The 27,794-nt window shown below is 41.7% G+C and overlaps 1 protein-coding gene across 3 annotated transcripts in view; it reads right to left on the bottom strand.

Annotated features, from left to right (window-relative positions):
• AOAH (acyloxyacyl hydrolase) overlaps positions 1-27,794 on the bottom strand; it is a 210,642-nt gene that overhangs the window by 62,566 nt on the left and 120,282 nt on the right. For all 3 annotated transcript variants that reach the window (XM_025379042.1, XM_025379043.1, XM_025379044.1), the window contains one exon: positions 12,997-13,088. In XM_025379042.1, the coding sequence (XP_025234827.1) occupies positions 12,997-13,088 (92 nt within the window). The remainder of the gene's footprint in view (positions 1-12,996; positions 13,089-27,794) is intronic.

The following is a 27,794-nucleotide window of genomic DNA, read 5'->3' as shown; positions in this document are numbered from 1 at the left end:
ATCATTCTAAGAATGGAATTTATGTACCAAAATATTGTTTTGCTCATGTCCTGCTCATGAAGAGTAAATAGTGTGGGTATTAATATTACGGATATAGTCAGTTGCACCTTTCATTATAAGAATATAGAAATCTTTACCAATAAGAGATCATTTTATTAACATTTCTGACTAGAAATAGTATCTAGAATTTTGGGATGAAAGTCTTGTACCAAGCACTAGAAAGTATTTCACATAGTAAAAGATACTGCTTTCTTTCATCCCCATCCCAAATCTATAATCTCTCTTACACATTTTAGGAATTGCATTTCTCAAGGAGTGTTCAGAAATCCTGAGTATATAGTGAGATCAATATAATATTTTGATATGTCTGCAAATTGAGAAGATAGCTTTATAGAAAATTATATATATGCAGGGTCTTGAGATTGTAGTCATAGGACAAGCTGAGGCTACTAGGATGCTATGCATAATGAGGTTAAACTATCACGATCATTCTGGTCTTAAATCCTCCTCCTCTTGCTCTTCTTTCTCCACAAAAATCCAGTGTCCCAGTGTGATCTTGTATTTTACTCTTTCTGTTCTGTTGCGTATATCAAAATCCAGTCCAATGTGCTAGGAGGAGGTGACTGCTTTCGGGCTTGTAAGCTGAGGGATGCACAAGAGGGGTACTTTAAATTTCTTTACTCCACACTTTGCCCAATGCCTACAGAACTGAATCCTTAACTCCGGGCACAGGTGTGGAAGTTAGCCATGTTAACTTTCCAGTTTCACCGGCTCCTTCTACTGGAGGGCCTGGCAGTACAGGCATTTCATGTGAAAACACACTGGTTGGGTTTTGATTTCCAGCACCATAATTCAAAATGAGTAAAACTCAAAGAGAATGGCTGTTACTCTTCCCAACATTGGCTCAGGGAACACAAAAAAATCACTTTCTCTGAGAGCTTCCTAATGCCTCCCCCAACGCATTTCAGTAGAACAAAACAGAGTAATATCAAGAATGGGCCTCAAGAGTAATGTAGACAAATTAAAGAGGTTGATTTAAAATGGAATAAATGATTGCCTCCTATGTTGATTCAAGGCAGAACCTTGAATCTGCCTGGAAAGAGGCAAAAATGGAGTTCTTCCAAAGCCTTTGTAGCCTGCCAGAGATCTCTGAGGTAAACCAGATGTGATAGGAGTCAAGCAAGACTGATGTAGCATATTCTGATGAAATTTCTTAGTCAATGTTTTTTGTTTGTTTGTTTGTTTGTTTGTTTTGAGAGAGATTCTCACGCTGTCACCCAGGCTGGAGTGCAGTGGTGCAATCTCGATTCACTGCAACCTCCGCCTCCTGGGTTCAAGAAATTCTCCTGTCCCAGCCTCCTGAGTATCTGGGATTACAGGCGTGTACCACCATGCCAGGCTAATTTTTGTATTTTTAGTAGAGACAGGGTTTCACCGTGTTGGCCAGGCTGGTTTCGAACTCCTGACCACAGGTGATCCTCCTGTTAGGCAATTTCTGACTCTGCCCAGAGGCACAACTTGCTTGGGTATAAATTATGAGGCTCTGTTAAGTTGAATCTTAGGGAATAAGTCAAAAAAACAGGCTCCAGCAGTAGGGTTGATGAGAAATACCTGGGGACATTTGATGTAAAGGGTTAGGATGGGGAGTAAATTAGGATAAAATTAGGTAACTTAGAGACTAGACAGGCTTTAAGACTTTATCCAGGGACCTTTTCTGCTAGGAAAATTTAAGAAAAGGGTGGATAACTTTCTTTCTAATGCGGATGGAGGTCAGGCCAGCATGGGGCCAGGGAGATAGACTGAAGACCTTTTAAGATTCCTTCCAGTCCTTTGATATTAGCCACATCCCAGAGTTCTGTGTAACCCCTAACTCACTGCATCATAGAACAACTAAGATGCAGCCTCAGAGAGTGATAAACCTACAGAATATGACTCACTGTGGACTCAGAGAACTGGCAATAGGCTAATTATGCAGAGGTGAGGATGGCTACAGAGGAGGTCCTAGGAGTTCACATACAAAAAGATTAGCAGGACGGCATGATAAATTTTGAATTTGGACCAGAAAAATAGTACAGGGAAATAGACTTCAGAGGCATTGTGTTCAATAATTCATGAGCTACTAGACTCAGACAAGGCTTCCTACCTGTTAGGTTAACCTCTCACTGAGATTTCCTCCCCTCCTGTTCTCTGAGCTTGAAGCAGTTGTAGCTTTCTCCATCCTGGCCTTTCCCAGCCCCAGATTTGATTCTAGGCCACTGTATTAGGGTAAACATTAAACTGTGATAAAATGGAGACATTTAAGGCTGTGGATGCTTATACACCTGAAAAGGTTAGTTGTGACATAGCAGATGGTTTTAATGACCTAAACAGCATTTCTCAAAGGATATTCTGTGAAACACCAGTTTCTTTGAATTTTTCTCATAAAACACACATACGAATTCTACATAGTTCTGTGGTCAAATAAGTTTAGGAAATGTTTTATATATTTTTGAATATTTTATGCTTTTTTGAGGATATACAATGCTTTTTGGCATAGTGAAGGCTATAATAAGACTTATACCAAATAAACTTGTTTCCCTTTATTTAAATTAACATTTCCAAAACTTGTTTGACTTAACACGTCTTTTAAGAAATGTGTGTTAGTACCCTTTAACATCTTGTGGAACTCGTATTTCATAGAAGAGTTTATGAAGAATATTGATGAATTATCTCTGTGATCTGTATTTAAGTATTGAGGTGGCCTAAAAGTCTCAAGTTCAGTCAGTTACAACGATTCTACTAGAGAAATTTGTAGAGTGTTCATTTACTTTGATTAATCTGGGTTGTAAAGTTATATCATTCCGGGCAAAAATTCACATCAAGGTTTGACTTATCATTAGCCAAATTCACTTCTTAGCAAATCTCCTCTTTGTTTCATTTTTTCCACTTGGCTACTGAATTATGTTTCTTTTAAATTCATTTTCTCCTATTTGTTGATTACATATGGCTAATATTTTAATGTTAATTGTGTGATTTAATATTTTAATTAATTTTGCTAATCTCTTACAGAATACTTATTATAGGACACACTTAGAATTCCAAGGGTTTAAGTGACACTGATTTATTTTTACATATCACATCATGCAGTTCCTAATTCAGCTATACTCCTTTGCCTTTGTCCTTACTGTTTCCCCCAAAAGGCTAATCCCAACAAATCTTATTTGATTTAGACAATCTGAGAAAATGCACGTGAAGGAGGTTTGCAGATTGTAAAGCTCTTTACAAGGGCAAACTGATATCCTTACGAGTTGGTTTAGCAATTCTTTTATTGAGCGCCTGCCATGTGTCATGTACTGTGCTAGATAAGAGGGCTACAAAATGAAGTCACCTGATTCCTGCACTCAGGATGCTCAGAGTCTGGGCATGGGAAGGTGGAGCGTGAGACAATAAGTAAACAGGTATTATAAGTGAGGTGACATTGGTATTGCAGGACATGATAGGATCTCAGAAAATAATCATCCAGTTAGATGCGGGTCAGTATGAAGGGGCTGTCTGGAGGGGTATAAAAAAGAAACATAGCTGAAGACAGAGAGGCTCGGGGATGATCCCTGAGGGGTAGGTGCTGCAGCATGGGCAGAGGGCAACATGCTGTCTAGGACAGAGACAGAGGATAGGACAGAGACAACGGGTGATGCCTATGAAAAGATGCTCAAACTCACTAGTAATCAGGAGGTTATAAGTGAGAACAACAATACAATGATGTTACAGTGGAAAAAATTAAGAAGATGAACAATATCCACTATTGGCCAGGGTGTAGGAAAACAAATATTCTCATATATTAATTGTGGGAATATAAATTGGTATAGCCCTTTTGGAGGCCTTATTAAAATTAAAAATGTAAACATTTAGATCCAATAATTTTTTCTTAAGAAATCCTCACACATATTCCAAAGAGTCAGTACAAAATGCTCATTGCAGCATTATGAAGAATAATGAGACTCTGGATATAAGTTGGATGTACACCTGTAGGAGAAAAAAACAACTATACTATGAAACACTATGCAGTATTGGACAAGAAGGAAAAGAGCTCCAAGAAGTATTGTTAAAGTGGAGCACTGATTTATAGTATGTTATATACAATATGATAGCCTTTATGGGAAAATCCCAACAAAGTGTTCATTTCTTCACGTACAAACGAAAATACACAGAAAGGGCCTGGACGGAATCACACTAAACTGATCACAGGGCTTTCTTCTAAGAAAGGGAGTAAAACTGGGGACAAAAAGTGGGGACTTCAGCTTTTACTTTATACACATTAATATTTTTTGTAAAATGAAAATATATTCATATTTTGAGTAATTAAAAATGAAAATTTAAAAATAAATAGGGAAAAGGGGAAGTCATTGCAGGTGAAAGGATTTGTCAATATATGGCAAGGAGAGTCCCTCCACCAGGATCCACTGTGTCTACAGATGGTCCTTCTTGCCCAAGGATGGTGCCTCCTTATGCCTGGGTCCCATCCCTTCTTGCCTTCCCTAGACCTCATTCTTTCCTTCATTCCCTTTCTCTGCCTTTTGGATCATCCTATCAATACAAGTATGCTGCAGGATTTTCCATTTTAACAAGTCTTCTGGGTCTATTATTTCCTTGCTGCTATTGCCCCATTTCTCTGAAGCAAAACCCATTAAAAGTTGTGCATGCTCACCTGGGCTGACGTCATCACCTCCTGAACCCATTCTCTCCAATCAGGCTTCCAGCTTTGCCCCACTGAAATGCTTCTGCTCCAGGTCTCTCCATGTCCCTGTCTTGCACACCCAGTGGTCATCCTCAGCTCTCATCTTCCTCTGCCTCCCCCAGCATTTGGCTGATGGTCTCTTCTCATTTGGACACACTTTCTTTCCTTGACCTCCAGGACTCTAAGCCCTTCCAGTTTTCTTTCTACTTTCAGGGTTGTTCTTTTTCAATCTTCTCTGCCCAGATCTCTAAATGCTAGCATCCCCTAGCCTCTCTGTCTTCAGCTATGTTTCCTTTTTATACTTACTCCTTAGAACAAAAGCTCTCAAACTTTTGCTCTCAGGACCACATCACACTCTTAAAATTATTGAAGACCTCAGAGAGCTTTTGCTTATGTGAGTTAAAGCTATCAATGTTTATCACATTAGGTATTAAAATTGGGAAATTTAAATGTACATTTCATTATCAGTTCATTTTAGATTATTATAATAAACATGTTAACATGTCACTTTTTTTTCTGAAAACAAATATGTTTTCCAAAACTCTCCAAGGATGGCATTGTTTTACATTTTTGCAAATATCTTTAATGTCTGGCTTAATAGAAGACAGTTAAGAGTCATGTGCTTCTGCATTCAGTCTGTTATGATGTTTTGGTGAGAGTATATTAAGAAAATCTAGTTTTGGCCGGGCTCAGTGGCTCACACCTATAATCCCAGCACTTTGGGAGGCCGAGGTGGGTGGATTGCCTGAGCTCAGGAGTTCATGACCAGCCTGGGCAACATGGTGAAACCCTGTCTCTACTAAAATCCAAAAACTTAGCTGGATGTGGCGGCATGTGTCTGTAGTCCTAGCTACTCGGGAGGCTGAGACAGGAGAATCACTTAAACCTGGGAGGCAGAGGTTGCAGTGAGCAGAAATCACACCACTGCACTCCAGCCTGGGCAATAGAGCGAGACTCTGTCTCAAAAAAAAAAAAAAAAAAAAAAGGAAAGAAAATCTGGTTTTATATACGCATGTAGTTGGAAAAGGGAGGAGCACTTCAGTATCCTTTTTAGATAACTATGGATAGCTGTCTTTGATTCTACACAAGAATTTGACAAGTAGTAGTTTCTTAAAGATTGATTAGTTGCAAGGTGGAATCTGAAATTATATCAACGATGTTTTACACTTGTTACATTAAAACGCATTGGTCTGTCTTGCACTTTTAATGAATCTTTTACCAATGCATTATCTAAATCATACACTAATATTTAGAAAATATTGGTTCCTGAGTTATCAAGATATTCCAAATGTTGATACATTTAATGCTATAATATTAAAAAAATCATTTTTAAAATATTGCTACATATCACATTAGAAGAGTCTTAGACTATTAGGAAACTGTCAAGTTCACACGAGAAGATGGAAATTTTTCAAAATTCAAATATTTTCTTTGAAAGCTCAAATTTTATGATTTTCAACCAATACTGTCAATTATTTTCCTTGAAACTACAAAGCTCATTTCATTCATTTTAGATAAAATATCTGCCATATATCCAAGTCTGAAAAACCATGTTTTGTTATCAAGTAATTTTTCAGCAAAAATAGTGTTCCATGAAAAGTTAACTCAGCTCTCATCTTGCCTACACAAGTACTTTTCCCCAAGACAGCCATCATACTTTGTTAATTTATTATACAGTACAAATGTTTTATTTAAATTATTTAAAAATTAAATTATTTAAAAATCAATTTAATAAAATTAATAATGTTTTTTCTGCTTTGTACTATGTGACATTTTTAAGGGAGGACGTCCCCCTCTTGTTTTAAACTGGGAGTGTGTGGAAGTAAAGAACAGAGTGACTACTAACAGAGTTTGGTGCCAGCACTTGATTCACGCTAATGTGTCAACAGTTCTACCTACCATTGCTTTTGTACCATCTGTACAAATGGCTACATAGTGAAAAGCCAAATACTGTTTTAGTATTGCTGTGAAAGTAGTTTTTTACTTGTGGACCCCTTGAGAGGGTCGTAGTGACCCCACAGGGGTCCATGGACCACACTTGAAGAACTGCTGCTATGGATACTATCCCACTCCAGTCAGCCTCACCCAACTTCAGAGGACCACCTCTCTGGTTAATTATTTGTTTTGCAAAGTATAATTATAACAGGGCTAATCATCTGCAATTATGTCACATGTAATTTGCGAATAATGGATTTAATAAGGTTATTAAGCCCATTAGTGTTTAGTACTTACGTGTCCTTTTTCGAAACATGAAATTAGGTTAGCAAATTTTAGCTGCAATTCCCTACTCTCCAATTATCTGGCTTTACTGCCCCAAGTGACTTGGTTCAGTGTTGTCACACTGCTTTTCAAAATTATTCTCTCATATAACATCTATTGGGTAGGAGAGAGTAGATAACCTTTAACGCTTCGATTCCAGGACATCTCTCACTAAAGATGTGTTTAAATGCCCCTGAAGAGCATTATTGTGCCACTTATAACAATGGCTTTGTCTGAACATTTGCTACATCTTTGGTTCAATATGCCAAATTTAAGCTGGAGGCAGAGGGAGCAACATTTAATCTAGAAAATGTCATCTGGTTTGCACTCATTTTTGCTAACTACAGATCTCAGTCTTATTTCTCCAGCTTGGTGTGATAATTTTGGTAGCTGCTTTTGGTTATTTTGGCCTTCATTGCTTTTTATGATGAAGTTTAACTTTTTACTTTTTTGAAAAAGCTCTGATTGTTGCCCTGTTTTTCATCCTTATCCTTGGCCTGCAGAACCCTACTGACTGGACTGACTCCTGGCCCCACCTTCAGAACAAGGGGATATGAACAGCCAGAAATGCTCAGTTTAGATATGTTGGGTAAGGGTGGCTATTTTTGTTAAGGATTTAGATGCCTGTTTTCCTCTTTTGGGTTTGCTGGAGAGATATAGTAAACATAAAGGACAATAATGGAGTCCCACGTTTATTTACCAGCCTGTCAAGCACTCAATATCACACAACCCAGGGCTTACTGTGCATGAGACTGCACTATGCCACAGGCTATACCTTGGCCAAACACTGTTCCAAGAACATCAGGCTCTGACCCATAAAATTAGCCATGTCTTGTCTCAAGGTACAGGCTAGTTAAGGAGTGGGTAGCAGAAGCAGGAGTATCTCTCTTGAGCAATTTTCCTCAGTACTTCTAAACCAAGTAGCATCATGAAGTAGCATCATGTTGCCCAATAACCATGCCCAGTGAGCGTGGGAGAGAACTTCAGAGATCATCTAGTCCAACTCAACTTGAGCACATAAATGAGGTTGAGGAATGCTAAATGTTCCACCTGGAATAACACAGAATGAGCACCCTTATAACTGAAAATACAGACTTCCTTTCACTCTATCATGCCTACTCTGGGATTTTAAATGCTGCTTTCAAATGAGAAGTCCTTCCTTCTTGTAAACATTTTGGTATTGTTTCCCATCTTTCTACATGTGGTATTAGATCTTTGGTTTCTTTAATGTAAGCAGGATTTTCCTGTTATATGAATTGCTTTGGAAAGTGATCTGAACATGAAGTACTGTTTTTAATTTTAATTTTTTTTTTACTTTTTTTTTTTTTTTTTTTGGAGTCTCACTCTGTCCCCCTGGCTGGAGTGCAGTGGCCGGATCTCAGCTCACTGCAAGCTCCGCCTCCCGGGTTCAGGCCATTCTCCTGCCTCAGCCTCCCAAGTAGCTGGGACTACAGGCGCCCGCCACCTCGCCCGGCTAGTTTTTTTGTATTTTTTAGTAGAGACGGGGTTTCACTGTGTTAACCAGGATGGTCTCCATCTCCTGACCTCGTGATCCACCCGTCTCGGCCTCCCAAAGTGCTGGGATTACAGGCTTGAGCCACCGCGCCCGGCCTATTTTTACTTTTTTAAAGACAGGGTCTGGTTCTGTTGTCCGGGTTGGAGTACAGTGGCATGATCATAGCTCACAGCAATCTCAGCAGTCTCAAACTCCCAGGCTTAAGCAATTTTCCCATCTCAGCCTCCTGAGTAGCTAGGACTACAAGTACATGCCACCATGCCAGGCTAATTAAACAAACATTTTTTTTAGAGATGAAGTCTTGCTATGTTGCTCAAGCTGATCTCAAACTCCTGGCCTCCAGTAATCTTCCCACCTCAGATGCCCAGTAGCTATTTTCAGTCTTTTAAAAATACTTTTTTCTTCCTATTTACAGTTATCCTGCTCTATTGCCAAGCTCTTAACCCCCACAGATGTTTTTTTTTCTGCTTTTGACCTACTCAATTCCTTCCTGAATCACAGTGAAGAAAAATCCCAATATTTTTTTTTTAAGGGATATCACTTACTGAATTTTCTGAAGCCCGAGTCAAGAAAACAGGTTTTGTTAACATCAACTCAACTGAAAGAACTAAAGGTTTGTAAAACTAAGAGGTTATGTTTGTCATTAATGCATGCACATAATTTCAATTAAAGTTGTCTCATGAAGGGGATAATAAATTTTGAGAGGACAAAGAGCATAAACAAAGAATGAAAGGGAAGGAGCCATTTTCTCTCCTGATGCTTTCACAAGGTACATTTTCCAAGAACGCTGTTGATACCCATAGCAGGAGGCTGATCATGATGGTAGCAAGCACATTCTGGAGATCCAGTTGAATAGAGAAATCCACTAATTCTGTGGATAAGTATTTGGATTCAAGGGACATGTGCCCAAAATGCCCACGGGAGCTGTATACACCTCTCAGAAGTGCTGCTTCTGGGTCAACATTCTTTTCATTTTCCTGATTCCACAAGACGAGGACCTCCATCATATGCTAATATCTTTGACATTTTATATACTTTATAACTTTTTATTCCTTTAATAAGGAGATTGGCCTAGCACAGATTATCTGCGGGCATAATTTATACAATGGTATATGGATAGTTTAGCTGTAACTACTGCTGGGAGGGACATAGCGAATGGCGATCCTACCCATGCAGTGTCATGCTGCCTCTGTTTCTGCTTAATGGGGGAATCCATTGCAACTCAGATTCCAAACAGAGCATTTCCCTTTCCATCAAAAGGAGTTGGTATATTCTTCTTCACTCCAGCTGAGTGGTAGCGAACACAGGCACAGTACACAGAAACAGCTGGCAAAAAGAGCATTCTGAGAGGAACAGCCAGGGAGCTTGGGGTCCCACAAACACAAAGAAAGAAAAGTTCCTGCAGGGGAGGTGAACAACCAGCTACAGTGTGTGCCTCAGAAATACAACAGGTAAGGGCAGGACTTAGAGTCAACACTAAGGAAGTTGCTTCAGCCGACTATGCGTTTTTTGTAAGTAGTAATAGAGAACTGAATACAAAAAGGTACTAGGTCAATAAAGACTAGATCAGGATAGAGATGATTTTCATATAAGCCATACCTAGATGATCACTTACTTTGTGAGATGGCGTCAGAATTTCTCCGCATAATGCTTATGAGTTAGAAACCATTCATGTCTGAAGACTCTCAACTTTTCCTCTTCCCCTTACCCCATTATCATGCTTGATGGAAGATCCTGTCTGCCTGCTGGGCACGATCAGGATGATGGGTAGAAACTTCTGCAAGATTGGAGAGCTAGTGGGATTTTACATTGATAAGGGAGTAAATCCCTGGTGGGAGGACAGAACAGATGCAGAAAGGAAGAGGGAGCTTTCCTTCTCATCTCCCAGCAGAAACTAAGAACAACCGCACAGAGTCTGGGAGCAGGAGCTAAGTGTGGGTCAAGTTTCGGGGAAGTTTAGATTTAGGAAATGCAGGGCAACTACTGGTGTGTGCGAGCTGTAAGTAGAAAGAAACGAGGAAACACATTTTTATCTGTTTGCTGGGCATAGTGAGTGGATTCCTCTTTCATTCCTTGAGTGACTCCAGTAAAGATTTAAACTACTTGGAAATTAATTTTAAATATTGGATTGGTATTTCTATTATGGCAACTTCATGGGGCCAAAAGGTAGTTGAGGTTGGGAGTCAATATGTAAAAATTTAAGCTTTCATTAAAGGCACAGTAAACTGTTCATTGTTCATCCATAACTAATTCTTTTTGTTATTGTCATAAAAGCCTTGATTGAGAGAAAATTCCAGATACTTTTATTGAGAGATGACTAGACTGGGTGGAGGGCACTTAAACATATCTATTTTTTTCTTTTCTGATGTTGACATCTGGGGGATGACCAAGGTTCTCTCTTCCATAAACCTGCTTTGGCTGGGTTATCTCTGGATGTGTTCCAGGTAAAGACAACAGAGGCTGTAGCAGAGGGAAGAGGGGACTGAGGCTGGGGCTCAGGAGGTTCCAGATGTCTGGGCTTATGGGGACCCTAAGGAGGCATATGATGGGTCAGTGAAACAGGGCAGGCCACACCTCCACATGGGGAGGACTTCTTTGGTTCTTAGTCATTTCTCCATCCCATAGCTATGTTCTCACACAGAGTACAATGGTTAGAGTGAGCCATGTTCCCACTCAAAGAATAAAAACAACACAAAGTTTGGGAGTTGTGGGCTAGAAGCATTCTTGCTCCCCAAATTATGGGAGGCAAGAACATGTCTTTGTTATGATATGACATAAAGTTCCGTGAAAACAGACCCTACCACTCTTGGCTGAGCAACCTTGGTCAAGATTCTTGTTCTGTCTATTTGCTCTTGGATCTCTCAACCACAAATGCAGAGACTAATACCCCCTACCTCACAAGGAGGTTAAATGAGAGAATATCTATACAACACTCAGTAAATGCTTGGCATATAGTTACTTCTTACTTCTCAAAGGTTACTTCCTACTATCCGCATTAGTAAGTATTTTAGTATTTTTACACTAATGACAAAGACTAGCCTTTTAAAAAAAAACATGATTAAGTTTGAAAAGGTGTAACTACACTGGAAAACACATCTCCTTGGCTTTCCCTATATTCACAGGTTATTTCTGTGTCAATATGAGTACGTTTCCCTGAAGGTCAGTTATCTTCCTAATTTCTTCTATACCCCTTTTATCACCCCAGTCTCCCGTGCGTTACCCACCAAAGGAAGTGACTGTTGATCACTTCCATGAACTCTTTTTCCTTGGAGCCCCATGGCTCTGTGGGAGACCTGTCATTGCTATATCTCCCTTGCATTACCATTATTTGTTCACTTGTCTCATCTGCCTTAATTGCAATTGACTACAAAGATGGGACAAGCCTTACTTACCTTTAAATGAACACCTGTAACATATGTGCCTGGTTAGGTGGTAAGTATTTAAGAAATATTTTTAAAGCAGATGAGTAAAAATCATCAAATAAATTATTCATGGCATGCGATGTCCTTTGTTCATCAGAATAATTGCTTGTTAAAATAATTAATGTCTCTCCCTTGGGGGTGTTCCTGTTCCTTACAGATTTGGGTAAATCATGCCCCATGTACACTTGCCCTCCTCACAGTTCTCATGGCTTATCTCATGGTGCTTTCCAGCCTTCTGGCGTTGTTGCCTGAGTCAGAGAGGGGCTTTCTAGCTGGTTCTGTCCTGCCTTTAGACCTAAAATCAAAGCTCTACCCTTTCTCCTTTTTTACACATGGAAGCCATTCATTTGCCATCTTCCTTGTGCTTATTAACTGTCATAAATGTTTAGGGGATGTTTGGAGAGAAATTACTTCTCATATCTGTGACATTCTAGCATTCAAATACTAACCAGGCCCTGCTTACCTTCCAGAGATCAGACAAGATCTGGTGTGTTCAGGGTGGGATGGCCATAGACTCATATCTGTGACTTTCTACCATGTTAGGGACACTTGCCAAGTTTCACCAGCATCACAGGTGTCCCTGCCAAATGGGGCTCTGGGAAGCAGACCTCAGGCCTTAACACCAAGGCATATGTAGTGAATTGGGTTTGTGTGTCACTCAAACTCACCAGGCCTGGTCTCTACAAATCTGGGGCATTAAAGCCAGGATGATTCTAGGACCTTGAAAAGTGCCAATTAGCTTCAGCCATTATCTTTATAAATACTAATTTCTGAGAACAAATAATCAAGTAAACTTTGTTTTTCCTTGAATCAGAAAATTTCAGTGATGTGTTCAGTATATTCCATCAGAAGTAAACTATGGAACTCCACTCCCACTCTGCCCATAGCAGGAAGATGCTTTTCTTGCCAGCACTGCTAAAATGCAATTTGCATTACATCCTACTATATGGTGGATGAATTCAAGTTCATGTTCTAGAAGCAGTTCCTAATAATTCTCGTTTCAACATCTTGGGAGCAACTCCCATCTCTTGTTCTTTCTTTACATAGATGTATTGAAATGTCTGAGGGCATGCAAAGACCCTTACCCAACAGTGGAGTCCAGAAATCCTGTAACACCAGAGAGTTGGGGCCAGTCGAGCTCATCGGTAAGGGCTGTTGGTAGATTGATGAAAGAATTCTAAGGAAAACAATAAAGTAGCAATTATCAAAATGGTCATTTATTTCCTAAAGGTAATAAGAAAATTCATGGCCTGAGCATCGCTCTCTGTCTGTCTGCCTCCCACTCTCAATCTCTCTTTTTAAGGGCTTTTGGTATTCAAGGCAGATGCCTCTAACCTTCAGCTTCATCAGGGAAGTCACAATGATCAGCACTACCCTTGACCTGTCTTCTACTCAGCTCTTGCGAAACATGCAGGACATTTGGCATCTCAAGCACTTGGGAGGGATGCTTCAGCAGACTGAACTTCCCACTCTTACATTTTCTGAGATTTTCTCCATTTTGCAGTTTAGGCCATGAGAAAGTCAATCATCTGAAAAGTAATTAATCTGAAAAATAATGCCCAATCCCTCAGAAAAAAATGCCTTCCCTGGGTTCAAAGCTATGGCCTTAAGGCATTAAGGTGGTGCCCTCTGACCTTCCTGGGGGTCTCAGACATTTTAGAGAATCTAACTGTGGTTCCTTTCCCCACAAAAATGCACATGTATTTAACCTGGCCTATGATTTCAGGAGGCTCATGGACCCCCTGCAACTCCTGCACAATTTGTCAAGAACTCCTGATACAAAGTGTTGACAAAAATAGGATTCATTTGAACCACATTTCTATGGCTTGTGCAAAATCAGCAAAGAAAAATGTGATGAGCTACAACCTCGTATTGTTCCTTTTATGAGTGACTTCTGGGACTAATCTCTCCTGTGGTCTAATTTTTAGAAAAAGCGTATCTAAATTGGTATGTTTGGAATAGGGCTGCCAGATTTAGCAAATAAAAATAAAGGGTGCCAGGCAGGTGCTGTGGCTTGTGCCAGTAATCCCAGCACTTTGGGAGGATTGCTTGAGCCTACGAGTTTGAAACCAGCCTGGGCAACATAGGTAAAATTGGTTTCCACAAAAAATAACAAATTAGCTAGGTATGATGGCATGTGCCTGTGGTCCCAGCTTCATGGGAGGCTGAGACAGGAGGATTGCTTGAGCCCAGGATGTCAAGGCTGCAGTGAACCATGATCACACCACTGTACTCCAGCCTGGGCAATAGAGTAAGACTCTGTCTCAAAAATAGATAAACACATACATAAATAATAAAGGATGCCCAGTTAAGTTTGAATTTCAGGCAAACAAGGAATAATTTTTTGGATTAGTATGTCTCGGAATATACTTATACTTGAAAAATTTATTGTTTATCCTAAATTCAAATTTGACCGAGTATCTTGTATTTTATCTGGGCATCTTTCTTTGGATAAAACCTTTAAAAGCCAATATTCCTTTTTTGCCTTCACTGACAGGAAGCCTCCATGAGTGGCTGCAAGAAGCCTCTGTATTTCTCAATATTGAAAATCCATGTTCCCTTTGGGTAAACGTGAAAACCTTGAGTCCTCCTTTAATGCTATTTTAAAATTTAAAATAAATTAAAGTATATCTAAAGACAAGCACGTCAAAGCAATTGTAGTTTTAGCACAATTTTCCAAATGGCACATGCCCCTGATCTCCTGCTTTTTTCCTCATCCATGAAGATCCCTCTCCTAAAGAGACTCTGATGCTAGAGGCTGTGAGGGAAAGAAAAGCCATTAACCGCTTGAAAATATGTCTTTATTGTTCTTTCTTATTGCAAGGTAGTACATGGGTTTGTTTTAGAAACGCAAACATAATCACTTACAATGCAGAAATGAAAGCCCCCCCATCACCTTCCCCTAAGAGATAACTCTAGTGAGATAACCATGGTTAACAATTTGTGTCGTGTATACAACAGTTTATATGTGAAATCTACCACAAATCTTTAAACTGGGAAAAACTCAATCCTCCTACTTTCAGAGAGATAGAGAATGATAACTCAAAATAAATAAAATGCAAATTTATATTTCGTAATTGTGGACTGTTATGGGTTGAGTTATGTTTCTCAAAAAGATGTGTTGAAGTCTTCACCCCACCTCCCACCTCAGAATGTGACCTTGTTTGGAGTTGTTGCAGATGTAACTAGTTAAGACGAGGTCACACTGGAATAAGATGGGCCCCCTATGACTGGTCCTTATAAAACAGGAGGAAGAGACAGAAACGAAGACATGGGGGGAAGGCCACGCAACGGTGGAGGCAGAGATTTGAATGATGCTTCTGTAATCCAGTTAATGGCAAAGATTGCCAGCTGTCACCAGAAGCTGGAAGAGAGGCATGGAATAAATGTTCTCACAGACTGCCAAGAAGGAACTAACCCTGCTGACATCTTGATCTCAGACTTCCAGCCTCCAGAATTCGGGGACAATCCATTTATGGTGCTTCCAGCCACCTAGCCTGTGGAACTTTTATATGGCAGCCAAGGAAACTAATACGTGGCTTGAATTGGACAATATGCTTGTTGCTTTTGTTATTCAAAGGACTAAGACATGAACCCCTTTACTGTGTTTACTTTCAAAATAATTCTTAGAACAAACAAATGTGTTCAAAAGCAGCAGTCATCCTGTGATATCCTGTATATTTTCTGCAGGTCTCCGAGCTTCCTCTGCTCCTCCTTCTTCAATTGCCTCCTCCTTCCACACATGCCATGAAACCTCCATCCTTATTCTTATCCTAAGTGTGATTTCCAGCACGGTTGGGGCTGGAAGAGGGAGGAGATGGTCAGGAAGTATGGCGTCCTGGGATGCACTTGTATTAATGATGATTTATCCTCTTTAAAGAACCAGAAACAACCCCATGGAAAGAAAGCTCCCAGAAAATCTTGGAGGACCATGCAGTCTCAGTGACCGGTACTCTGTCACCCCTTAGCATTCAGCACCCACCATTTTCTGCTCAAAACTCCACCATTACTGTGACTCAGTTATTCTGTTTGGGTTTCTATTTCTCCTGCCACTATAAAGCAAAACTTTTCTCTGTGTTTTATCTTATTTTTCCCTACATCTTTCTGCTTACAATGTGTGTTTACTGTAGGATTTGAGAATATTCAATTCTGCCAGACAAGACAAGAAAAACAAATAGAATGGATGAAACTCACAAGATATGTTAAGCAGAGATAGTGAGTAAGCAAGTGGCTTGTGAGATGCAGGCAGAATTTATGAGCTGTGTTGAGTCAGTAACCTGCAAAACACGTTGAAATGTACAAGAATGATAGTTCTTTTCCACCCCACTCCCTCACCTTTTTCTCTGTCACCTGTGCAATGGTAACTCCAGACTTGGGAAACTGGATGAGGAACTAGGTTTCTGATTCTGTCTGGGTCTGCTCTCCCTTTCACAGGAAGGAGTTAGACAAGAACTATGCAGGCATAGAGATACCCTCTGTAGCCTGGCACACTAAGGGAGGGGTAAATAATTCTGAAGTGTGCCAGCAAAGTAGAGAAAGGGCTTTGCTCTAGAAATCAGGTGATCTGTCTTCTATGTCTAGCTTTACAAATACAGAGAAGAAACACAAATCAAGAAAACTCCATGATTGGCTCTGACACCACTGGAAATAGGTTCCGTACCCCCTGTAGCCCTCATTCTCAGTCAGGGGTGGGTGATGAAGTTCTTGTCTTCAGTGGCGGAAGATGGGATGTTGAGAGGAGGGGTAGGGTAGGTGGGAAAACGGCAGGCAATCCTGTCTTGGGAAGTGGAATCTCCATGTTCCTAACGTTCTCCAAGCTCAGTTCTCTCTGGATCAATCTGAAGAAATGGGGCTCAGCTACCTGGGAGATTCCTGGAATCCTTGCTGATATCTCGGAAACCACAGTCAGCCTTGGAATCGTCCCCGACAGGATTTCAGCTGGAGTGGACAGTGGCTGGTGCTGAATCACAACTGGGGCCAGGGTAAGTTTGCATTCCTCAGCGGGAGCCCTGGAAGGCCCAGGCAGACCAGCTGCATAGGTTTATCCTGGTCATTCGATTAACCTCAAAATATAGCAAGCCTGTGCTTTCCTGGTTGAATGTTTTAGACTTCACTTCTGATGTTAAGCCAAGGTTTTACTGTCATTAGTGTGCAAACTTGGGGAAGATGTATTTCAGTTTCAGTATCTTCAATGGCTATAGGAATATCACCTTATTTACTTCAGCAAGACTGTGGGGAAGACCAAAAGACAGTCGGAAGCAGGTTGACAAGTCAGAGCCCTACTATGTGAAGCATCATGTTTAGGGCAGACCACCTAGTGTCCCTTTCCAAGTGAACTGTCCCAGGTTTAAGAGGAGTGACATTTATTTGTTTGCCAGATAATAGAAAAGGTTTGAGCAGACCAATAGAAGCCTGGCATATTTTTTTCCTTAGTAAATTTGGTAGATAAAAATGAAAAGCAGTGGCTATTAATAGCAAATGTTTTATAGACCCTAGCAAAAAGAGAATGTTTAAGTCCTATCACATTAAACACTAAAAGCTTTATTCATGCAACATTATATCCAAGATATTTCAGGCATTTGAGGCAGGAGGAATGCAAATTAAGATTTTCCTCATCAACTCCTGCTTATTCCTCTCGAGCATTTATGTTCTTAGGAAACTAGTTTTAAATGTACCTTAAATGTACATATGTGAAAAAGACTGAATATTTACCAAGAAAAATTTTCCAAACTTAAAGAGCATAAGCAACCTAGTGAGTGTTAGATCACTACTGCATTGCTTCAAAATTTCTTCTGACCTTTATCAATGATAGATATTTATTTTTATGGCATAGTTGGCACGTGTATACTATTTTGTGTAATATTTCATTTAATGTTTCCCTGTGCGTGGGTAGGTGTGTGCGTATTTCCATGCATCGACAAAGCCCACTGGTTCCCATTTTTGATGGATATTTAGTAAATACAATAATTTGAATTTGGTAATATTTTAAGCCCTAACTTCAGCAAGCAATTGATGTTCTTAAAGCTTTGTTGCGTGGGAGAAAGAGAGTAATTACACCAATCCCTCATTCATCTGATTCTGCCAGTCTTCCAGCAAAGCAGGCAGTATCCTCAGTGCCTTCCTTCACTATTTACATTTGGGCTCTCTCCATCCTGCACTGCTGCGGACAATCTGCACAGTATATTCCCTTTTCTATTACACGTACCTGCATTAGACCTGAATTTATTATTTTCAAACAGTACAAAGTCACGTGGAGGAATCTAAGTAACCACTGTTGGAAAAGGATGAAAAATGTCATCACCAGTTAAATAAGCATTGTTTTATCCATTCCCCAGAATTAAAGTCTCAAAGCACATGGGGAATTGTTACTTTACCAAAAAAAAAAAAAAAAAAAGAAAATAGCTCTTGGGTTGGTATTTTTAATAATGCTGGAGAGTTTCAAGGCCTGGGAATCAGAGACAAGGGCTACCTGCTTAACATTGGGACCATAGGTCTCCCAGTTCCACTAGCTGGCTTCTCGGCTCCTCCTCCATCTGTCCTGCAGTGGTGCCTGCAGAAGGTAAGCAGGGTTCCTCCTGCTTTCTGTCTTTCAGTCCCACCGTGCCACCACACCACCTCCCATCTGCTCAGGTCCCCACCCCTCCCATCACCTTAGTGCCTTTATTGTGGGAACACCACATTATGCAACTTTCTGAGCCTTCCTTGGCCCTCACACACACTTTCCTGCCCGACTCCCATTTCTGTAGCCTCTGCTACATGAATCTGTCCTATAAATAAATGTCTACTTATTCACGATGCTTGGATGTGCTGTTTCCTAGATAACTTGCATTAAGCCAGAGTGGGGAAGGGAACTAATTCTGGGTTCCCCTTATGTGCCAGGCACTGAGACAGGAAACTTGCACAAATTGTTCAATTCAATGACACAACTCTATGAGGCAGCCTTCCTCCCTCCTCTCCTCTCTCTCTCCCTTCTACAAACACTTTAGAGCAACTAACATGTATCAGATTGGATATTCCCTCTAATAAAGAACAAGTACTCATACCTCAGACAAATAGCAGCAAATTAAATGACCAACCCTTAACCCAGTGAGAGTCTCTGGGAGGACCTCGCTTATGAAGGGCACCTTCCCTTGTTGATTCAGGCCCCTGGAGGACTTCTGTGTTTTCTGTTGTTAAAAGAATCCCTTATGCAGGGCAGCGCAGGGCCCAGGACTGCACTGGTCTGAATTCAGAGTGGGTCTGGATGACTTGCCAAGGTCATAGATCTGGTAAATAGCAGGGCTGGGGTTTATACCCAGGTTCTGGTGAAACAAGAAAGGGAGAGGCTTCCCATAGCCCACTTGTATCTGCTCCTTGCTTTGCCCCCAAGCTGCCAAATCCCATAAAATGACAAAACGGGCCAAGCTGGGCTAGACAGTCCTTGAACATGAGGCTTCCTGGTTGCCTGTTTAGGGGGTAGTCTCCCAGATACTGCTTTGGGTGAAAAGTTCTGAAGTCCACAGATGATTTGAGAGCTGCTGCCATCTTTTCCTTCTCTCTTTCTCTTGTAGGGAGGCTGTGTCTAATTTATGAAGAGAGGAGAATGAATATTTTGGGGACAAATACGGAAACCATATGTGACCCTACACAGAAACCCACACACACCCTACTCTTCTGCACCCAGGGCCTGTCTGGCCTGACACACCCCGGGGAAAGACCCCCAGGGAGATGGCACACACCACTGCTCTGGAGGTCTGTCTTCCAGTGGGGCCTGGCAGATGAAGTTCTGGGAGAATGTAGAGAGGATACATCATCTGGTTTCTGCCTGTGTCATCTCAGGCTTAACTAGATTAGGTAGCACAGTTCTCATAAACTAAGGATTTAATATAGACAACTTCAAGAAAGTAATTTAACTCTGTGCATTTGATTTGTAAACCACATAATCTCCCTTGCAGTGAGATGAGTCTCATATTGAGGGAAAGTCCCTGTGGCCCTATGATTCATTACACACACAGAGGCACACAGAGGAAAAGAGGGATGGAGAGAGGGGGAAGGGGAAGGGGAGGGGAGAGGGAGAAACATCAGGCACCAGACTGTGCTGGGCACTCTGTTGGACATCATCCCAGGCAGCCGTGGGCTCCTTCTTCATGGGACTCGCCGTTCTAGAGAGGCACAGACAATAAACACTTCCCATCTGGGTAACCTAGAACTCTTTCCTTAACCCTTCTGTGCTTCAGTTTCATTACCAATAAAAATAACTTAATAATAGTACCTATCTCATTGGGTGGTTGAGAGAATTAAAAAAGATAATCTATGCATGACATTTAGACTTGTAAGAACTCAATAAAAGTTGGTTGTTAGTCGTATTAAGGGCAGTCCAGAGTACTGTGTCAGTACATAGAAGGGACATCTGTCCCACATCTGGGGCTTTCAAGAAAGGAATCTTGAAGGAAGATTCCTTATCTAATGTGTGAGTCCTGGAAGGCTAGGAAGAGAGAATCAAGCACAGAGGGGCCAGGGGGAAATAGTTCCAGCATTGCTAACACCGCATGCAAAACCCCAGGGCTAAATTCATCATGTCATGTCCAAAGGAGACCAACAAACAGCAAGCATTGCAGTTATACATTTTCATGTAACAGGTAGCCCCCAAATTTAGTGACTTAAAATATACTACACACCAGCAGACCAGTAGCAATAACTGCTCAGCACCTGGTACGATGCTTATTTGATGTACATTCAACTTCAGTGAAATAAGTCATTTTCAGGGAAAAAGTAGAGTGTTTCCTCTTCAACCCTCTGCCAGTCCAAAAGCTTATGGGGGCAGTGAATAAACAATCAAATAAAAAATTCTAGCAGCATATGACACGCAAATACAAAGAGGACAAAATGGCAAATAATACTCCATGTTTCATCATTTTGCTTGAATGTAGCTCTTTTTATTTATTTATTTTTACCTTGTCAGCTCCTCTTAGTTTCTTTCCTTTCCTTTTCTATTATTTATTACTTAAGCTCTAACTCTATGATTTATTTATTCAATGAATGAGTCGAGGGATGCATTTCTCTCACTGCCGCATACCAAATGAGAACGCATTGTACAGTTAAACTCTTTCTACTGAATTCCCTTCCTTCCATTGTTTTTTTCCCCCCCAGGGTGATTGAATAACTTTTTTTAGATTCATAAAAGCAAGAAAACAAGAGTATAAAATATCCTCTTCATATACAGAGATAACCACAAATCAATTCTTTTCTAAGGCCATTGAAACAAACAGAAAAAACAAATTCCTCCAAGGGCCAGAAATGAGCACGAAGAGGTACACATCCTCGAAGCTGGTTCTTCTAATACCTTTGATTCTGTAAAAGTTTAGTCATTTCTAAAACAGCCAGACTGCAATTTGTCTGGGATGTGGGTAGTTTTTCTTTTTGGGGGGTAATAACTGGAATTTGATACCGGAAGTCCAAGGTCAAGTTACAGAGGGGAAAGTGGAGAAGACCTCACTGGGGCCACCTGCTCACCAGGACTGACCTGGGCTCTTGTTCCCCATGACTGTGATCATAAATGACGATCTCATTTTCTTTCTCTCCTCTCTTTCACTTTATACCAAGAGGCGGTCCTAAAACCTTGCCATTCCACCCCTCTGGGCATACACATCTGCTGGCCCCGGGTGACTGCAGCAACCTCTGGCCAGGGGCCCTGCCTCCTCACTGTCTTCCTACATCTTCAGTAGTGTTTCCCAGAGTCTCATAGGGAGCTTCTTTGAAGTACAGATCCTGATTGGGTAGGTTTGTGGTGGGGCCCTAGAATCTCATTTTGAATAAGTGCCCTACATGACTGTAATGACTGGCCACGAAGGGAAACCCTAATCTGCAGGCTTCTGTAGCTATTCAATGTCATCCTCCACCACAAGGAATCTCCATGTCCCCAACCTCTCCTGACAGCCCCCCTCTCCTACCCCCCTCAACAACCTGGGTCCCCCTGAACCTACCCCTACCACCTCAGACCTCCAGGTCTCTCCACAAGCTCTTCCTCCAGCTCCACTGTCTTGACTGCTCAGTTGCTAATCAACAGCCAAGAGTTGGCTACATCTGGACTTCCTCTCAGAGCCTTCCTCGCCTGCCCTGGCCTTTCTCTCTTAGGCATCCTCTTCTAGGTCTCATGGAAGCTTGTGCATGCCTAGCTGATTGCACCTAACCCTCTAGCACTAGGGCAGGGGCTGGCAAACTGTTTCTATAAAGGACTAGACAGTAAATATTTCAGGTTTGTAGGCTGTTTGGTCTGGTACGATGCTTATTCGATGCACATTCAACTTCAGTGAAATAAGTCATTTTCAGGGAAAAAGTAGAGCATTTCCTCTTTGACCCTCTGCTGGTCCAAGAGTCCAACCTCTGAGGTTTCTCTTTCTCTCTGTCGTGATTGCTCAGTTCTGCTGTTGTCATAGACAATATGTAAATGAATGGGCATCGCCGTGTTCCAGTGAAACTTAGTTTACAAAATCAGGGAGGGCAGCGTCTGGCCCAACAGCCATAGTTTTCTGACCTCTACTCTAGGATCCAACAGACTCAGTTTGTATCTGGGCTCTATGTTTAACCTTTTGTCAGTTAGCTAAACTTGCTAAGTCTCAGTTTCTTTATCTATAAAATACATATAATAGTAGAGTCATTTCAGTATTGTCTTAGTCCCTTTCCTGCTATAGTCCATATTCTGCTATATTTTCTCAGTCCATAGTCTGCTATAGCAAGATACCTTTATAATTTGTAATTTATAAACAACAGAAATTTATTGTTCACAGTTCTGGAGACTGGGAAGTTCAAGATCAAGGTGTTGGCAAATCTGGGTCTGGTGAAGGCCTCTGCTTCGTAAATGGTGCCTTGTTGCTGCATTCTCACATGGGGGCAAGGGAGTTCTTTTACAAGAGAACCAATCCCAGCCATGAGGATGAAGCCCTGATGACTTAATCCCTTCTCATTGGCCCCACCTCGTCATACTAACAGTGGGTATTAGTTCCAACATATGAATTTTGGGGGACACCAACATTCAGACCATTGCAAGTATTAAATAAGATAATGCTAAATAGGATACTTGGTATTTGGTAAGCACATGGTAATATTTGCTTTATATTATTATTATTATTGTTAATTATTGTGAGCTTATTTATCTTCCCAGCTAGACTTTACATTTTCTGAAGCTGAGCTGGTGCTTTTCACTTCCAGAGCCCCAGTTATCCACCTTTATCTATTTCTCTGTTTTTAATAATAGAACAGTGATAGTTGGGCATAGGGCTGCCCAGCCACGGACTGCAATTCTTAGTCTCTGTTGCAGCCTGGTGTGGCCATATGACTAAGTTCTGGACAATGGGGTGTGAGAAAGAAGTGATATTTACCACCATCGTGCCAACTTCTCCCAAGGGATGTATGCGCCTTCACTTGGTCTTTTTTCTTCTCTCCAGGTGACAGGTGGCAGGATTAGGGGCAGCTACCTCGGACCCCAGGATGAAAGCTGCATGTTCAGGATGATCTAACTTTCCCCCAGCCCTGGACTGCTTCCCTCTGGATTACTACATAAAAGGAAACACTTTCATCTTAAGTCACCAAATCTGGGACTCTGTGACCACAGCTGAGCCCATATCCTGCCCTGTTAAGAAGAGCTGATGCATCTACTCATTCTTGTTGGCTCTGAAATACATGTTACCAACATGAGATCATGACCTCTTTGCTGCTTTCTGCTCTGCTTTCCTTTGAGCTCTTTAGCAGTCAGGCTTAGCGATGCTATCCTCAGTTTCTGCCTCTGGAATCTTTGGACTTTGTACTTCATGCATGCTTTTCCTTATATTCCTCCAGGACTGTGGTTTAGCTCATCACTCTGCCCAAACTCCAAACCATTTCCTTGAGTAGAAATTCTGTATGATTTCCCTAGGAAATTATGTAGAATCCAGTCTTGCCCCCTAGATATTTGACTAGAGCTGGGCTGGATAATCTCTGCCTACTCCCACTCCTTCTAAGGAATTGCATGGAAGGAATTAGTTGAAAAAAAAATGAATGAACAGTGTATTACAATTAATTCCAACCACCCAACATTATTTTTAAATGATGGAATTTTCTCTTTCCATATCCCAATGAACTTGAGATTCTAGGTGTTTCCCCTGTGATGAGTAATTTCATGAGCTCCATTTCATGGCTAAGGAATGTGGGGGAGAGTGAAGCAGGTGACAGACATAATTAACCAGGGGGCAAGAGATTGTCCTCTAGTTGCAGCAGCAGGCTGGATAGCACAGGCATTGACGGACTCACACTGCCTTCTGATACCGAAGTATTTCATGTACTGGCAGAGCAGGTGTGTGGGCTGAGTAATTATAAATGCTTTTCAGAAATATGGAATTTAAAATAATTTCCTCTTGTAGTTTTCATAACGACTGGTTTTTGGCTTTTTACTTCTCTCAGAAGGCAGCAGGGCCAAGATGGTGGATGTTTTCAGAACAATGAACCTGGGAGTGCACCCTACATGGCTGGCAGGTGAGAGACCCGGATTCTCACCTTGAGTAGGGAGAGAAGGGCGTCGAGTTGATCAGAATTCAGGAACGGCCCGTCTGGCCTGTTCATGAACAGGGAAAGGAAACGGAAGAACATTCTGTCTCTTGTGGCCTGATTGCTACTGGAGAGCAGAATTCACCATGGTGAACACAACTCTCTTTTTCTGACAGAATCAATGAGAAGTAACTAGGATTGAGGTTTCTCTCCTCATTACCTAGCATCTTTAATCCGCTAGCCTGCAAGATGGCTGAGGAGCACAAGATGTAATTTTGTCCAGTTTTACTAAACAATAGCTTTTCTTCGTCTTAAAATATAATAAGAAAGCACTATAATGCTTAGATATTTCTGGAGTCGACACGAAGGTAACTCAGATAGAATTTCCATATTTTGTACGCATCATGAAAATCTTCCTCTGTGCTTAAGGGAGGCTTTATGTGCAGTGATAAATCCAGAGAGCGGGAAGCAGGGCGGGTGAGTGAGAGTAGGGTGAGAGCTTCGATACTGCCTGTGCTGTTTGTGGGTTAATAAAGAGTAGCCAAACCTGATATACAAAATCATCTCAACGGGAGAAATGAAGTGCATATAAGTTTGAGAGATGGAACCACTTTGCTCTCAAGTGAATATGCATTTTCAGCAGCTAGATTAAGGATTCATTTTGTCCTTGACACAGCACGAAATTCAATCTGCGTCTACTTACCCTACAGACAACAGCCTGCCAGGGGTCGTGCAAAGATTTTATAATAGGATCGGCAACAGCCTTAGCTAGCAAAATAAACATTTGGGAAATTGTATTTCAGAATCGCTTTTCTCTCCTTGCCCCCTCCCCCAGCCCATCATGAAATTCTGATTCAGTGAAATGCAGCATTTAATATTTTGGAAATAATTTTTGAACAGATGGGGGAAGAGGCAGGAGGGCAGCATTCCTTGCTGGCCTCAATGATCTTTCCACCTCCTCTTCTTTTACAACAAACAGCTCAAGCAGCGATTGTTTTTTCCCTTGAAAGAAAAAAAGAAATAAAACAAAACCAGCACGAAAGTGTTTTTGGATTTGCTCTTCGTCTTCCTTTGACATCTTTCTAAGTTGAGGTCTTTCTTGCGGTTTGAGTAGATCGATTTGAACCTGACTACTGAGGTTTAGATATTTCAGAGAGAAGCTCAGGTTGTCTAAGGAGAAAGGGAGCAGACAGGTCGGAATGAGACTCAGAACCCTTTGTGTCTGTGGAACCATGAGAGAGAGTCTTCATACTGTCTTTATTGAACTACAAATATCTTTCCAGATGAATACACTCCTAATCTAATTAGCTGTAAACAGGACTCCCGGGTGCCCCACTACTTAAGCAGAGGATGGCAAGAGCAGGAGAGAAGAGGGGCCACTGCACGGAGAATGCCTGACAGTGGATTCCTTTCCAGCGGATACAGCTGGGATGGGGTCATGTACACACAGACGTGTTTTCTGCCTTATAGGGAGACAAAGGCAAAGAAGTATCAAGTAGCCTCATAGAAGGCACAAGGGCCCATTATAAAACAATGCCCACTTGTTTTTCTATAGCATTTACTGTGCTTGCCAGACAATATGATCAGGTCCTCGGTGCAGCAAAGGAATGGAACGAAACATGTCTGGGCTCCCTGAAGGGTCTTGATTTGTAATATGCATTCCTATCATCAGACCCCAAGGGAGACTCCTGCTGGAGTTTGAGGTCTTTCGCTGGTACATGAGACAGGCAGGACCACAGGGTGCAATGAGACAACTCCTCCCTTTTTCCCACTGCCCACTCATCTGTGGTGCTAATTCATCCCTTGCCCTGGAAGAAAATCCAGACCAGCCCAATTATGCCTGTGCTCATTCTCAGATAACATATACTCTTCTGATTATATTCAATTCCATTTCAGAAAAGAAAAATGTTCAGTCTTCACAATTTTAAGTAAAACTTCTTGCTCCCTGTCCACCCTGGACTTGAGACTGGCCATCTGTACTCAGCATTGGGAATGTGGTCCACTTTCTTTGTCGACTTGGCTAGATTTTCCTTCCACTTGCTGGCTGAGGCTTGCAGTGGAGGGAGAAGAGGTACAGTCAGATGTGATTGCCTCTAGCTGGGCAGATATCCAAAGCTGACTTTCTACAATGAGGGCTGTCGTGGGGCTCTTGAGAGGCACTGTGGAGAACGGGTGACTGAACTGGCCATGGTGGAGTGAGTGCATTCTCTGCACCCCACTAGTCACTTAAGTTTGCTGCTTCAGCCCTGCTCTGCTGGAAGTTAAGCCCTGTGAAGTCACCTTGCCCCTGCAGGCCATCCTCTGCAGGATGTCTAGTGGCCCAGGCTAGCTCTCCCTTCCTGGGGCTCATGTCCTCGTCCAGGGCCCATGCTCTTTCTGTCCTGCTGCCTCGGTCATTGCTCTTACATTCCCCATGGGAGTGTCCAACACCAGTCCTCTTGGGCTTAGTCTCTGCAGACCCCTATCCAGTTCTCTTAGTAGCGTCTTTACGGTGCAGGGGAAGCACACCCACCTTACCCCACAGGGAGAGCTGAGCCCCACTGTCCCTCTGACACCGGCCATTCCCAGCCTCAACTCTTCTGGACCTTTGACTCTGGAGATAAGCGACAGGTTGTGGAATTGGCTTCACTCCCTTCCTTTGCTGGTTCTGTGGACATGGTCTCAACTTTCACTTGGAAGAAATATGATGGTGGGAAGGTGGGAATAATTTGTCCACATTGGCTAAAATGTAGGTAGAAATAAATAGTCCAATTTTTAACATCCTGTTACAGAAATGATTCCCAATTTCTGACAAGATAGCCATCATTATTTATACTTTTCAGATGAGGAAACTAAAGCTCAGAGTAAAGAAGCAAATGTAGGTGGCTCAGCCAGGATTTGAACCCTGGTCTGTTTGAGTCAATGTCTGAAATTATTCTACATGTAAGTTAGGGGCTTGAGATTCTCCACTGGGCACTGTCATGACTATGGAGTCAGCTTGGCACGTGGTTCTCCTGCCATCAGTAGGGTGGCCAGACATAGACATCTAGTCTTGTCTGAGCCAGTCCAGGTTAATGCCTGTTGTCATGGCATAATTATGGTAGCGATCCCTCTTCTCTCAAAGTGTCCAATTTGGACAATAAATTATATTCTCACCATAACTATTAATATTAGGAACTGGTCGGGGGAGTGGGGGTGGGGGGGATCTGGTACAAAGAGACAAAAAGCACCAGAAGTTTCCTAGCAGGGATGGCTCTTTAGTAGTCTCCAAAGGCTGGCTGAGACTCTGTGGGAAGACCTGCAATTGGCAATGAGCTCTAGGCAGTCTCCCCCAGATGCAGGGATGCCGGGGGACAGCCCAAGGTCAACCCCAACCCGGTGAACCATCTGGCTGGGGTAGGGTGAT

Source organism: Theropithecus gelada, chromosome 3 (assembly GCF_003255815.1).
Source record: "Theropithecus gelada isolate Dixy chromosome 3, Tgel_1.0, whole genome shotgun sequence".
Taxonomy (NCBI): Eukaryota; Metazoa; Chordata; class Mammalia; order Primates; family Cercopithecidae; genus Theropithecus; species Theropithecus gelada.
Note: the sequence above shows the minus strand (reverse complement) of the source record. Positions and strands in the feature narration are given on the sequence as shown.